This window comes from Pholcus phalangioides, unplaced genomic scaffold (genome assembly GCF_987345545.1).
Source record: "Pholcus phalangioides strain wild (caught in Gottingen) unplaced genomic scaffold, Ppha-v1.0 ptg000024l_1, whole genome shotgun sequence".
Classification (NCBI taxonomy): domain Eukaryota; kingdom Metazoa; phylum Arthropoda; class Arachnida; order Araneae; family Pholcidae; genus Pholcus; species Pholcus phalangioides.
The window spans coordinates 11,328,936-11,345,071 of record NW_028301616.1 but is presented as its reverse complement, the minus strand read 5'-3'; the positions used below and the strand labels follow the sequence as shown (position 1 = coordinate 11,345,071).

The window sequence follows — 16,136 nt, the reverse complement described above, 5'->3', positions numbered from 1 at the left end:
CCAAAAACTAAATTTACGAAACAAAAATTTGTATTCATTTCAGCGCTTATACCATGAATTCAAATTTTTTAAATCGGCTGTTTTTAAGGAAGAATATGATTTAATTTTATTTTGTTTCTAATGGACATGGGCAAGTTCAGAAAACGTACAAGAAATTTTTTTTGTCATGAATCTTATGGTTGAAATCTTTTAAATAAAGAATCAGGATAGGAAATAACAGGGGAAAAAAAATTAGAAAATCAATTCAAATCTTAATTAGGCCGGTTATTTTCCTTAGGAAATTTTAATCTGTATATTTTCTTCAATTTTTTATGAATATTTAAGAGATTTTTTTTTTATCATTGATCATTTTTATCGTAACACGGTTATTTCCTTCACACGAGGGCTGATTAGACCGGGACGTACAATTTATTGCCGATTCCGAACTGCAGCATAGTTTTTATACTCGTTGGTGCACTAACCTCTCGGTGTGCGACTCCATGCGGTAGCAATCATTTTCTATGGTCATGCCACCTTTTCTGTTGAATTTATGTTTCCTATGTCAGGAAAGTTTCTGACACGGAAGAACCGGGTATCGAACTCGCGGCACCTCTAAATATCTTTTAGTACCTTATCGATCTATACTACAGTGCCCACGAGAATTTTTTAGTCATAAACGATTTTTTTTCAAATTGTTTTACATACCATGATGTATTTCAAATGTTAATAAATATTTTTTGCCATCAAATTATCGTTTCTTATTAGTCTATTTTCCCAACTTTCCTCTTTTATCCCTCTTATTACCGCTCATAAATTTTCATTTTCCCTCTTAAAAAATATTAAAAATCGTAAAAAATATTTTTATGTGCTAAAATTATATTCTTCCAGAATTTTCATTCAGTTTGTTCAATTTTAATTTCTGATTCAGGTTTTATCGATATTTTATTTTTTTAGTTTTTTGTTGAAATTTTAAATCATATTGTTGCTCCTTTAATCTTATTAAATACTAGCTATTAATACCCGGCGCTGCCCGGGTTTTCTTCAATGAACCTTTTTTGGATCACGTGATATCTCCCTCTCTTTTTCTTGGGGGACATACAAACCGTGTGCAATTTAACCAATATAGCGAGTTCGCGATCCATGAAATAATTATATCTATATTTACAGAAACGTAGAAATGAATATATATTTTTCCCTTTTTAAGGGACGCTAGGTATTTCGATAAGCCTCCAACCCCCCCCCCCCCGAGCTTCAAGTTACCCATCTGCCTATTTCAGCTTCCAAAAAATGCTTAATTAAAGCTGTGGAGTTTTTTCGATCTACTTTTTACGGGCTCATAATTAATTTTGAAATGAATTTTATATGAATTCATGAAACTAAATATCAAAAGACAATACCGAGACATTAATTTTCATACTTGAGAAGATATAAATGAAATCAATGATATTGCTCGAACATCCAACTCAAAAGTATAGGTTTGGCTAATTACTTCATATTTAATCTCCTGGGCTTCGTATATCTCTAAGCGAACTGAATATTTTAAAAATCGAGAATTCAATACAATTTTTAAAATTATTGATGGGGCGGAAAATCCCACTAATTTCCGCATTTCTACAGTAAAATCGACAATTTTAGCACTGATTTCTATGAGGATCACCCTTTTCCTGACTCTCAAAGCGATGCTGATGATGATTATGACGTCTATTCAAAAAGCCTCATTACTGAGAGTATATTGAAAATGTGGCAAACCATTATAAAGGCATAAACTATTATACATATACTAACAGGATTAAAGAAGTGACAAACCGTTGTAAAGGCATATACACGTCTGAAACGCATTGCTAGGGAACCACGGTAACCAAAGTAAACGTTCGGAAAGTGATTGTTGAGGCCCAAAAACCATTGTTGCCGGACAGTTTTTCGCCCATTTGGAGCATTTGCCCTGGTCTGACGAAATTTTAAAGTAGCCTATCGTTCAAGTCGGGTCCCATTTGGTATATATGCAAAATTTGGCGACGATCGATCTAAAATTGTAGATTTGTATAGAGAACATACACACACACACACACACACACACAGCAAATCAATTTTATATATATAGATAGATTTAAAGTGTGTTTCTCTTCAATTTTTTTATCCTTTTTTGGAAATTTTTCCTCTTTTTTCTGTTTCAAAAACCAATAGGTTTCTTTCTTCTTTGTTTTGTATTTTTTTTATAGTTTTTAAAGTTTTTCCCCTTCTAATACTTTTTCTTTCGTTATTTTTTTTTATGTTATTCAACCACAACATGTTTTTCTTCAAATTTTTTTGCTTTTTCTCAGTTTACTTATATATTTGAAATTTTTTTAAATATTCATAATTTTTTTTTACGTCTGCTTCTTTTCAGTTTTACCGGTTTTTTTTTCAGTATTTCACCATTATCTCATTTTTAAATTTGTATAAATTTCTATCAGTTTCCCACCTTTCTTCTTTTAAAATTGTATATTAATTTTATAATTTTCAAGTTTTCTTACCTCTTTATTTATTTATTTTTTTCAGATTTCCCACTAATTTGGCTCTTTCAAATTTCTTGCAAATTATATTTTCGATTTTTTATGCTTCAGTTTTCAATTTTTTCCATTTTCTTTACTTATTTGTATAGTGTTTTGTACAAAAAAAAGTTCACTTTCATTATCTTTCTGTTTAAGATGTCCGACTGTGTTGAAAACGTCATTTTGGAGTAAAATATCGATTTTTTTACTTTTAAATTTTTTATGAAAGCCCTTTATGTTGTGATTTCAAAACAAGCCTTGTTTTGTTTATATAACGCTTTAAATTGTAATTACTTTTACTTCAGTGTTGTGTTTTTACATCCAAATAATCCGTGAGTAAAAACTTTAAACGTGTTTTACGAAGAATGCTGTTTTTTTTTACATTTAATTGCGTTTGAAATACTATTTCTAAACCATCTATTCATTGTATCGTTAAGACATTTTAATATGATATTCTGCTATATATATTGCTGAGGCTATCCAAGAAAATCTGGTCTATCTTACGTATTTGCTTCATTACAGTGCTTTATACATGACATGTAGAAAGAAATTTCAAAAAATTCACGCGTAACAGATATGAGTGCAACTTATACATCATACAATCCTTTAAATTTTGGTTCATAACCTGCACCATTACTGGTTGAATGCACTGTGAAAATAGCAAAACATTTCATTAATGGAATGGCGTGTTTGGAATATTACCTGAACTTGGCTTAATAGTTGACACGAAAATGTCAATTTTTATGTCAAGGAGTAAAGCTTCAAATCTTAGTTGCTATGTCAAATTCATAGAAAATGGCACGGGTAGTCCAAAATGTATTACTGTTTTCACCATTTTATGGCACTTTCTATCAAAAAGTGTCATTGAAGGTGAGGAATATAATTATTATTCATAGAATAATGTTATTATTAATACCCATTCTATCAGAAAATGTCATTCAAGTTATCTCTAATAACATAAAAAAGTGTTTTCGAACATAGCCAGATACCTTAATATTGCTTTTAACTCTGTTGTTGCTCTTTAATTTTGAATTATTTTTTCTTTTTCGATTTCTAAACTTAATTTCTTTCTCGTTTTTTTGTATTTATTTTATTGAAATCGATAGAAAATGTACAAATACTTGCCTTGCGTAAGAGTTTCCAGGAAAGGTGTTGAAACATATTCCCATTCCTTTTGCTATTCTTCGTTGTTATTCGTGTACTTCCGACTGCAATCGTATGTACTTTTCAATTGCTTTGCTCATTTTACAATTTATTCTTTTATTCCATTCTTTTAATATGCTTACCAATTATTTTTACCACTGCTTTCTACGATTTTTCTTTTTTGTCAATTTATTGATGTTTATAAAACTCTTTTTCAATAATTCATTGTTTTTTCATGAGAATTTCACCTTTTTCTTCTTTCTAAAACTATTCAATTCTATTAAAGTTCAATTTCTCTTTAATTTTTTTCCCCCCAGATTTTCCGTTAACTTGACACTTTTATCAATTTCTTATTCATTTTTGATTATATTTCCGACTTTTTAAGCTTTTTTGAGTTTTCTATTTCATTTTCTTTTTTTTTTCACTTTGCATTACTTTTTTTTACAAAATTTTGCTTTTATTTTTATTTTTTTAAATCTATTTTGTGCTTTTAATTTTGAAACGTTTGGTTTTGATTTTAGTTCTGTTACTCTATAATTTCTTTCCCAATTTCTATGTTTCTCGAATCATTTTTAAAAAAATTTTTAACTTTATTTTTTCCATTTCTTTTATTGAAATCGATAGAAAATGCACTAATAAAAATATTTTTCTTGAAGAAGAGTTTTCAAAAAAGACAAAACGATATTCCAATTTTATTTGTTATTTTTCGTGAACTTTCGACTGCAATCGCATGTATTTTTCAACTGCGGATACTGATTTCTTTCTTCCTCATTTTACAATTTTTTCATTTATTTCCTACTTTTGATGCATTAACTCTTCTTTTTGCTCCTGATTTTCTACAACTTTTCTTTCTCTCCTAGTCATAAAACTAGTTTTTTTCTTAATATTTTACTATTTTCAGACTATTTCACGGTCACCCTCAGATACGGTTGATGACACCGTTAACGTCATTTGTTCCATTGGACTAAAATTCCATTGGACTGTTAATTGCATTTTTAATTGGGTTGCTGTATTTTTGAAACATATGACATCCATATTTTTCTGGGCATCTTTTTATCAGCCACCTCGTTGGGCATTTTGCCTGTTGTGGCGTTGTATTTGTATTTGTATTTGTATTTGTAAAACCTTTATGCGGACACCGAATGTGGATTTTTTTCAAATTATGCTCACTAGATGGCCAAGCTGTAATATTACATTCACTTTCAGGCTACTTTTCAGTGAAGTTCTATCTTTGTTTTCGTTAATGTTTGGAAACTCTGATGTCAGTTTGCTGGTTGTGCTCATATATTTTACATGATTTTGTGGTTTGACTTGTAAACCCTTGCTGTCTATCGCTGAACCATTGAAGGACCGGACACACCCCATTTCACATCTCTCAGAAAGATATCTAAGTTTTCCCGAAGGGTGGATGAGTAAGGAAATATTATTAAAAAAACAAGTAACATATAGAGATAGATTTAGGGCAATCTGGCCCAATAACAATGATTAATTTAGAAATCTCGCATATAACATCCGTCGATCGTCTCTCGGCACCGGGAGCGTCGGTGAGGTTCGGTGAGCGTCTTGTGTTACTTAGTATGTCAACATTCCCCTTATGGTTACATAGTCAGTTCAGATTCTTGCACCGCAGCTTACGCTGCTGAAGGGACTGGACGTCCAGCCGTCATAGTGTTCGTCCTCGTTTAGATGAAAGGTCTCCATTCCTCTATTAGTGTCGCAAAAAGACGCAACTACATTGAGCAGATCTGCTACTTTACCAGTGGGAAATCTGGTATCGCAGTGGCATAATCGGGTATCGCGGTGATCACTGTAAATAGAAATAAAAAATCATACGTTGATTGCGTTTCTGCAGAAAAAAATATATGTAATTACTGGATAATCTTATTGATAAAGATTATATACATTTTCTCAATTCGAGCTGTCAATCACTAAGAGAAGAGATTCCGAAGAGAAAAAAATTGAGGTCATCGAATGCAGTAAAAAACGTAAATGGGAGTTCACGTTCCTGCAAATGAATACAATGTCGGCAGGGCACGGATATGATCCATTTTTAAGCAAAAAGAATATTGGCAAGGCCAATGAATGAAAAAAGGAAAGCAAGCTAGGAAAAATAAATTTCGGAACACAGAGAAGAACTTGCCATAGGCGCATTCGTGTACGATTGGTTTGTTCCAACAAAAAGCGAGAATTTGTCAGTTTCCGACCCGATTCTACAAAGGCGCGTATACACTAGCGCGTAGATCATGCAATGAAAGCATTCGCAATTGGTTGTTCAGTAATTTGTAAGGTGTTGCAAACGATTCTTGAACTGTTTTCCCCCCTGGAATCGGTTTTTTCAACGAACGCAAAGGAAAGAAAGGAACACAAAGGAAGTTTGTATTGTGTACCCACGAGCGGATTAGAACCGCTGCAGGGGCTCGTGCGTTGCAAGATCGGCGCGCTAGCGTATACGCGCCTTAAAAAGCTTGGGAAGCTGCAGAAGAACTTGGACACACCTACTTCCAAGCTTCAAATGGTTGGTTGGATCGTTTTTGTTTGCGTAATACACAAGCGAGCCAATCTTGTAACGCCCGACCCCCTGCAGCGGTTCTAATCCGCTCGTGGGTACACGAACTCCCTTTGTGTTCCTTTCTTTCCTTTGTGTTCGTTGACAAAACCGATTCCAGGTGGGTCCAGTGGAAACACCTCAAGAATCCTTCACAACACCGTACAAATTACTGATCAACCAATTGTGAATGCTTTGATTGCATGATCCGCGCGCTAGTGTATACGCGCCTTTACGAAATCGTATTTACGGAATTGTGCGGTGAATCTGCTGATGTCAGTGATGAAGTGTGTTAAGAATGGAGTAAAAAAACGCCAAAAATGTCGAGAGAAATTCGGCCAATGATATATACCAGGGTGTGGCCACCAATTGGAAAGCGGGCCGTCTCATGCGACCAATGTTAGAAGGGGGTTGCATTAATCAACAAAACCAATCAAAACAGCTATTGATCACTTTTTACCAAACGATTTAAATTCGTTATATAAACTTTGTGTATTCTTAATTTTTGTATCTGTACAAGAAATTATGTACTTTCATGATTTAAACGCCTCTCACATCGTCAGAATTTCACTCATTTGCAAACAAATACCATTTAAAATGTTTTTAATCCTGTGTTTCACAGTATCAATAGGAACCCTCTCTGATGCGGTCACCCCCCCCCCCTCTTTTACGGTCAAATTTTTCTTTCCCTTGGAGTGTCCGCAAAAAATGGGGTTTTACAGTATTTGCATGTTTCTTGTTACAAAATTTCATTTTTATTATTTCAATTTCTTTAGCTTATTTCGTTTTCCCCCCCGTTTGATATTGATATTTTGGCTGTGTTTTTACTCTTTAATTTCTTCTCCATTTTCTATTTGTCTCGGATCATTTTTTTTTCAATTATTTTTCTATTTCTTGTATTGAAATCGATAGAAAATGTACAAATAAAAATACTTTTCTTGAAGGGGAAGAGTTTCCAGGAAAAAGGTGTTGCAACATATTCCCATTCCAAGGAAACGGAATGTGTTTTTCATTCTATCGAATTTGTTCCCCCATCGAATTAAATTCTTCATATTTCTTTCCTCCAAAATGAAAATTTTCTTGTCTCTTTTGTATGGTTTTTTTTTCCTCCTTTACCCACGAGTTATCGAGTTCCCTTGTATTTTGTATCAAAACAAGCGATTTCACAGAATTTATTTTATTATTTTATATATATTTCCCCTCGTATAAGAAGTTTCAATTTCGAATTTATTCCCGTTCCCTTATTTATTCCCGTTATTTTTTTTCCTATATCAGTTTACACTCCTCAACCTGGAAATGGAATCGAATAAAGAGTAAATGCTGCAAAAAAAAAAAAACAATAAAAAATGGATTTGGGAGAAAGATTTTATTATAAATTTACTTATAGATATTTTCAAGGACTCTCGAGAGTTTTTCCGAAGAGATTTTTATTCATTTGTTCGTGAAATTTGAGATCGTTATTAAAATTTTAAGGTCAAGTACGACCTGTATCGATAAATTTCGTGGTAATAAAAGAAGTAACGGTAAGCAATGGAAGTAAATATGCGTTATAAATCTTGACTGTTGTTCAGTTGCTTAATTATTTCTTGGTTTGCTTCAACCACTGGCCCGTGGGGACTTTCTGCCAAAAAAGTTTCACTCTACTGGGTAGCCTATAAATTCGTAAATAGTTCAAACATTCATGAAAATTGAAGGAATTGGTCAGGAACGTAACGGGACTTCTCGGGGAAGTTTTTTTTCTAGGAGGAGCCCACCTCGAAAGTGTTCTTATTATGCAAAATGATCAAAACAAGTGTACATTTTGTTACTGCCCCCCTCCGGGCATTAGCGTGGCTCTGGGACCTGGGGTAGTGCCACGGTTACCCCAGCCTAGTTACGGGCCAGGAACTGGAAAATTTATGCGATGTGCACTGGGCCGTCTTAACGCATGAGCCCACCCGATTTATGCGATGTGCACTGGGCCGTCTTAACGCATGAGCCCACCCGGTCACGGCCAGGGGGCCTCAAAGGAAGTGGGGCCTCAGAAAAGTGTGAAAAGTAGTTGCATTTTTAGAGAATTTTCCCGATAGGGCCTCAGAAAAATCGCTTTTTCCCGGGAGCCATGGTGCTTTTGAAACGGCCCTGGATGTGAAAAAATGTTATTCTCATAAAAGAGGGGGGGGGGGGGTTTATTTTGTTTTGCAGTAAAAATAGTTCAAATTGCTGTCTATAGAGGGCGCTATATGAGAGCAAATAACTGGAAATAAGCAAATCAAAGTCCTATAAAATGCAGGCTGTACGATTAACCTGCCCAAAATGTTTTTGTCCTCTCTCTCCTTATTTCGGTAAAATGTATTTTTTTCTTCCCTAATGCAAGTATCCGCCAAAAGTGAAAGCTTGGAGTATGGATATTTGAGAGGACAGGAAGGAATAAATTACATTCTAGTTATGCTTGCACACAAAGAGGTTTCAGCGATTCGATAACAAAACGTCCATGATTGCAGTAGGTAGCGATTTTCGGCCTAGACACTTGATTTAGGATTTTTGCCGCGAGGGGCAAACATAATTTTGTTTCCCCCACAACTTTAAAACTCGATAATTTCATAACGGTGTTCTTTATTAATCCTAAAATTGCCACACCCCCCCCTAAATTTTGCTGCCCAAAAGGGCAGTTGTCCCCCCGCACTCTAGTTCCGTCCTTGGTTTATCCTCCCCGACCCACAATATTTCTGTGCCGTCTCAGTATTCTCAATAACTTCACGCTTTTGCATATTGTACGAGTATATCATTTCGAATTTGATAATCTGTGAAATCTGTTTCAATATCAAGTGCCACAATACAAGATCTAATTGTTTATTTGCCATCAAATCATACAATACTAATATTGGTAATTACTGTAAGCAGATTTTCCGCATTTTATAATGAACTTCCCCGACATCTGGATATTTCTCATTCGTCTGTTACCGACTTTAGAAGATTTTTGCTGTGATTGCGTTGTAAATATCTTTGTGTAGAGGTTTTGTATTTTGCGTAGTTTTTGTTACTTTTCATTCGTCTTGTGTACTTTATCATGTAGTTGTATTTTCTATTCTGCGCTAATTTTTATTTTTACTGCAAGCTGTAATTGGGTTTTAAACCTGTAGCTTTGTATTTTAAATAAATAAATAAAAATATACTAGCCAGTTTTAAATCCTCTCTCCTCGAAATTATTCTAAGGCACGATTCTTCAAGCGAAAACAAGCCTTGGAGGAAAAAGGAAAAGAAGATTTCGAGTGTAAAAAGATGTGTTTATATACTTATATTCACGTAAAAACTCCTCAAGCTTACATTCTTATCTCAAATCAGTGACTACACCTTGCAAGCTAAAGAGAGATATTTTTATTTCTTCCATAAAACTTCCGACGTAATATTACGTCAGAAACATCGGAAAGGTTAAAAAGCTAATTTCCGAATATTCCTGTTACTGGTGCTTGCATAAGGGGTTTTTCATTGTGATGTTGACATTGGTGGATAAAGTATGTTGATGTAGTCGTTTTACCTCAGTATCTAATCACCGGCTGAAGCTTCAAGAACGTTTCAGACGCAGGAGAGATTGAAAAAAAGTTCAGATCCAGAATTCTGTTATTTATTTTGTTCAGTTCCCTCTTTCGACAAAAACTTGAATTAATTTTTTTTGTAAAAAAAAGACATTTTGTGGGAATAACTTTTTCGCAGACGGCATTCGTATATACAAACTCCTTCAAGTTTTTAGAAATTTTTAACCCATTTTAACCCTTTTTCAGGGACGCTTCGGAAAAATTAGTTATTAAAAAACGCTCTTTAGGTTAAAAGCGCTTATTAGCTTCAAAGAAAAAACTCTATTTAGGAGTTTATGGTAAACAATTTACAGCCTGTATTTGCGAAACAAATTTTGATTATTCACTAATGATTAAATTTGTAAAATAGTGTCTGAAACTGCGCATTTAATGGCCCAAAATTCGTGATTTTTTTTTCCTTTTAATTTTTCTGTATGTCTAGAGGTTGCCGGAATCCTATGTATTGCAGCTGGCTCCTTCCGTTGAGCACCAGGCATCAGCTATGCTCAGCATTTTACGACGTTACTCTTGGCAAAAATTCGCTATCGTCACCAGCGAAGTTGGAGGCCACGACGACTTCGTCAGAGCCGTCAGAGATGAAGTGCTCAGCATAACCGATTTCAAGTGAGTGGCGTAATCATTATTATTATCAAATTGTTTCCATTGATCCGACATGATGATTCAGATTCGATCAGCTTGATGCATGCATGGAGCCGGATTTATGGGGTTTTTCCCGCTTGTGGGCTTTGCCATTCTTCACGCATTCTAGTCCTGATCACTCATTTCTCAAGTACGGCTGGGCGGCGAATTCAAGGAACCCCTCACCCGTGAATATCACCCGACTTTTTTGTCGCTCGCATGCTTTGACAACCTGTAGATCACTCTTTCCGTCCCTCACACTGAATCACTCTTTTCGTGCCCCTGACTAGATCACTATTGTAATCACTCCCATGCTTATACACTTTCCTTGTCACTCCTCTGGTTGCTCATTGACGTGGGTTTATCACTCTCTATGTCACCCTTTTCTTTTTCGCTCACCAGGCCACTCTTTTAGTCACTCCCATGCTTACACACTCTCTTGGTCACTCTTTGTCACTCACTGATCTGGCCTCTCCCTCTCTAGGTCTCCCCATGTTAACAATCTCTCCGATCCACCCTTTACGTCTCTCGCTCACTGGTTCATTATTTTAGTCACGCACGTGCTTACAAATTCTGAGTAGTCACTCACATGCTTACAAACTATCCTAGTCACTCTTTTTGTCCATCGCTCACTGTTTTAGTCACCCCATGCTTGCAGACCATCAAGGTCATTCCCACGATCAATGTAAATAATTCGCTCACTCGCTGATCCGACCCTTCACTTTGCTACAGCACTCTTTTGGTCACGCTGACTGTTTTGGTCGCTTACGTGCGTTCACCTCTCTAGATTACTCACATGCTTTGGAACTATCTAGGTCATTTTCTAGATAGCTCACTTACTTGATCACTCGCTCTCTTGGGATAGATGGATTTATCGTTTTGCCACTCGTTTCTCATTCTCCTGTAATTTTCTTCAACGCTCTTCAGTTTGCCGGCCCTGGGCTCTAACCTGCTTACGCTCGGTAAATACTCCTCTGTAGTTGCATAGATAGCATTTAGATTTTATTGTTCCTTAATGTGTCAAAACTGTCTCCTCACAGCAGATTTTGCATTTGCCGAATGCATCAAAAATCCTTGCTCTAACCAATATTTTTCTGTAATTAAATAACCATTTGTCAGCTTCGTGTTTGAATCAGTACTCATTGTTATTTCCAGGTTCAACATCATGGACATCTACATTTTCAAAGCCCGTGACAGGGATAAAGTTCTAGAAGAGATGGAAGAGCTTGCGGATAGCGAGGCCCGTGTGATTTTATTGTACTGCAACAAAGACGAGGCCACAAACATCATGAGGGCGGCGAACACCCTCGGCCTGACAGGCAAGAACTACGTTTGGATTGTGACCCAATCGGTTATAGGCGCTGCTTTGGACTTTGCGCCATCTGAATTCCCTCCAGGATTACTAGGTATGTGAAATGTGAATTTGAATTCCCTGCTGCGATAGAATTAAATTTTTGGTTGACCGTGATTTCCTTTGATGCCATATATAAACTCTTACATTGTTCAATTACTTTACCAAGCAATGTTACTGATTCCTAACTAACGTACCAGCGTTTTGACTCGTCAATTCAGAAATTCACACTGAATGCTCACTTTGGCGAGATTTTTTTCTCTAAGTTGAGAACTGACTGTAATTCGATGATGGTGGTGTTACTATTGAATGTTTCATAGGCGATCATGAAGGCTTTGTCATATTGGGACAAATCGAGAAGCTATCCATTCTTATATATGAGGCAAACATAATATTTTATATGGGCAGTATATTTATATTTTATCATAATTATATTCGGTTTTTTAATGCTCTTATTGGGTTAAGGGCGTCTTTTCTCAGCCACCTCGTTGGGAATTTTGTCTGTTGTGGCCTTTACCTTTGTATTTATGTCTGCATTTGAATAATTGCTGCTCACACTTACTTTGTAAGCTTTGAATATTTGAAGAGATTGAACCTAATATTTCTTATGTAAACTGGGGATCGAATGTCTCAGTCAAAGACTCAACCCTTATTTACCCACTGTTGAACATTAATAATGGTTTAGAAGACTTAGCAGAAGGGTTCAGAGGAAGACTTAGCAGAGTGGTTCAGAGAAATGCTTAGAAGAAATGTTCAAAGTAAGACTACAGAAGGATTCAGGGAAAAACTTAGCAGAAGGCTTCAGAGGAAAAGTTAGTAGAAAGATTTAGTGGAAAAGTTAGTAGAATGGATCAAAGGCAAACTTAACGGAAGGATTCAGAAGAATCGTTAGTGGAATGGCTCAAAGGTAAACTTAACAGAAGTGTTCAGAGGAAGAGTTAGCGGAGTGGTCCAAAGTAAACGTGACAGAAGGATTCAGAAGAATACCTAACAGAATGATTCAGGGTAGACTAAACCGTATAATTCACACATACAGGGAAGACTAAATCGAATATTTCAGAGAAAAGAAACTAAACCAAAACCTATGTTTGCTATATTTTCGTTGTTTTGAACGTAAAACAAAATGATTTCAGCGAAAGACCACACCGAATGAGAAAGGTAAAAAGAAATGGTTCAACGAATGAACTCAAGTTGCACAGGAAGCCTCATGATAATGAGATATCGTAAAGGCTTTTTAAATTAAAATAAATTAAAAGGCTCATGAAAATTGGTTTACAATCATTTCCAGTCAGGCAAAGGGCCCCATAGAAAAATCAATCAGCAACCGAGTATGTTCCTATCATGCTCTTTTAGACTGCCTCCGTAATCAGCACAACTGAAGTGGATGAAGTACCTTGCAAAATATGCACGTACGAAAAATTAACACAGTACAATTATAAGATCATGTCATAGCCCTCATACCCTTCGTCAAAGCAATTTCTGTACTACAAAATCAAAAATAATGAAGAGAAACACCTCTTATTACAAAATAATATCTAACGATGGGATCGATTTAATGGAAAATGAAGCGCTGAAAATTAAAAGATAAACATTTGATGTTTCCACTTTAAAATGTGAAGCGTACTTAACACATAATGAGATTTTCTTTTGAAGTTTCCAACAATTTCTTTAGAGAAAAAATTTGTTTCAATTTTCTTTGAAAGCTTATTAAGTTTTCAAAAAAAAAGACATTCAAACAAAATATAGTTATAATTTTATGAGGATAATGAAGCTGGAAATTTTTCTCGCTTAAAAAGAAATTTTAATTGTTTCATTAAATAATGAATTTAAAGCGGTTCTTTTTTTTGTTTAAAACCTGCCAAGAAAAGTATTTTCTGTTTAAATTAATTGGATTACGCGTCGAATTGCTTTCGTAATTACGTTACAACGCAACGGAAATTTATAATTTTTGACGGTTTTTCTCAGTATTTTAGTAATTATTTGAGGTTAAGAAAGACTAGACATATTAATCAATCATAACGTTGTTATACAAGATTGAGAAATACGAGACAGTTTTTTTTTTAAAAGGATGTTTTGGATGTATATGTTACTGCCATAGCCCGAAGTGCGGCCGCTTCACAATCAGGCCGGCCACTTCGTGAATTGGCTAAGAGTTTTGGCCAAAGTCCGAATTGGAGAAATGATTTGGACTTTGACCGGCCATTTCGTGAAGTAGCCGGAGATCCCTGGCCGAAGCTCGATGTGCTGATGTAAGACGGCCCTGTAGGAGCCAAGTCGGGTCCAAGTAACATATAGCCGGTTATATGTTATCATCAAAAACGCCGTAAGTAGCAATTTTCTTCGTTTTCTTTGATAAAAGTCGAAGTCTCAAATTTATCAGTTTACGTAGGCCGGGATTACACTGCAAAAGTTTTAACAGCTCTTTGACAAAACTGGGGAAAAAAAACCAATAAGCCAATTGATTGCATTCGACTAAATGCGTCTCATTGATGATTTTGGCTAGTGCTTATTTTCGGGGTGAGGCTTATATTAGGAGCATCCTGAAAAATAATGCTAGGGCTTATTTTCGGGGATATACACATATCTACTTCACCTCACACACCAACACCGGCCACATTGCTGTGCGCAATTTACTGCCATTTACGAGTTGGGTTGGAAATGAAGGTACCTAAGGCCCAGATTACAACATAAAAGTTTGATAAATGTCATTTTATAAAACTTGAGAAAAATGCCACCAATAAGATTACAGTGTTACATTTGTTACAGTCTAAAAAAAGTGCAACCGATGATCTTATTGGTAGCATTTTTCAAATTTTATAAAAGGACTTTTATCAAAATTTTATAGTGTAATCCCGGTCTTATATCGGTAATCACCTCAAGCTCATTAGGGGAGAAATACATTATTTATACCCGGTAACAGAAACCTCCACAATGGTAGGCGAGCATCTTACCACCACGTCACTCGGATGGATACTATATCTTGGAAGAAAAGGCCTACATAAAATTTTCGCTAGTAAAAATGACTATGGAAAAATATCTATTGTTTGAATACAACGTAATAAGTGACCGATCGCTAAAAAATGCTTAAAATATGACCAACAACTCGAAAATACCGAAAATACGGCTCGTCACAGAAATCTGAGAACCCTTGTTTTTAAAATAAATAACAATCAACTTTTTATTTGATCACCCTGTCCTAAAAAATCCAATCAGATAATAGTATCCGGAGGTCAATGTCATTTATGCGCATTTAAAAATCCAAAAAGTAACATATTATATCAATTTGAAATTATCGAAAAATATTTCCTAGAAGATATTGTAATAGAAATTAAGGCCGTAGAATTTTGTTTTCGATTTTCTTTCGTGACAATTTTGTTTGTGTAACAATCTTTTTTCTCTCTCTTCCGTCCTCAAACCATTACAACCAGATGGTGATGAAAAATAATGTGTTATTCATTGTTCTTTTTAAGAATATTTCAGTGAAGAAAAATAACAATGTGCTTCTTTTCATTTTTTGTAGGTAATTAATTATTCACGGTGATGTAACTCTTGCGCACTTTATTGTTTTCTCCTGGGCATTTACTTCTTTAAAAAAGTTTCGAACTCCTGAAGGGATTTTCTTCATCACACGTGAAACTAATTAGTAGAATAAACATTCATTTATGACGTGTAAATGTTACTGCCAAAGCCCGAAATTGATCAGTTCGCGAATCATTGGTCGGTCTCGTTGAATATTAAAAACTCGGAAAGTGTCCGAATTTCGGAACTTGGTTAGACGGTTCGTGAAGTGGTTGGAGATCCCTCGTCAAAGTCTGATAATTAGAGCCCGGAAGTTAATGCCATAAATGCCTTTTTTCGCCTATTTTCAAACTTTTTTGGTATAAATGCCTATTTTGAATTTTCGTGTCATAAATGCCTATTTTAATATAGTTTTAAATTTATTAGTGAATTTTAGAGGCCATAATCTGAAAAACTTGGATATTTTGGGCATTGAGAACTTCAAAAGAGTTGCTCTTTTTGAAATTTTCCAACAACTCGCTATTAATTATCATCAGAAAGTCCAATGCGCCCCCCTTAAATTTAGACGCACCCCGTTCAGACGCAACCAAGTGATCTGAGAGATTGGTGTTAGAATGCATTAACTTTGCTTTAACACCGGATCGTGTTAGACGTGAGTGATTTTGTTTCAGATGAACGCAGCCTGTGTTAGAAAACCAGAGGAAAATTAGAAACTTGTCCCCCCCCCCCCCACAGGCTTCACTTAATATCTCGCTCAGGCATTGGACTGTGTTGTATGTAGGTCTATATAGCGGACCGATGATTGTCCCATGAAGTCTCGAATTGACGTCATAGCTCACACAAGTTGGGGTAGGAGCAGATAGGACTCAGCATAT

The 16,136-nt window shown here is 35.4% G+C and overlaps 1 protein-coding gene across 2 annotated transcripts in view; it reads left to right on the top strand.

Annotated features, from left to right (window-relative positions):
• The window catches only part of LOC149068732 (glutamate receptor ionotropic, NMDA 2B-like), a 194,383-nt gene that overhangs the window by 121,649 nt on the left and 56,598 nt on the right, over positions 1–16,136 (top strand). For both annotated transcript variants that reach the window (XM_089250804.1, XM_089250805.1), the window contains exons 4-5: positions 10,195–10,376; positions 11,547–11,797. In XM_089250804.1, coding sequence (XP_089106930.1) covers positions 10,195–10,376; positions 11,547–11,797 — 433 coding nt within the window. The remainder of the gene's footprint in view (positions 1–10,194; positions 10,377–11,546; positions 11,798–16,136) is intronic.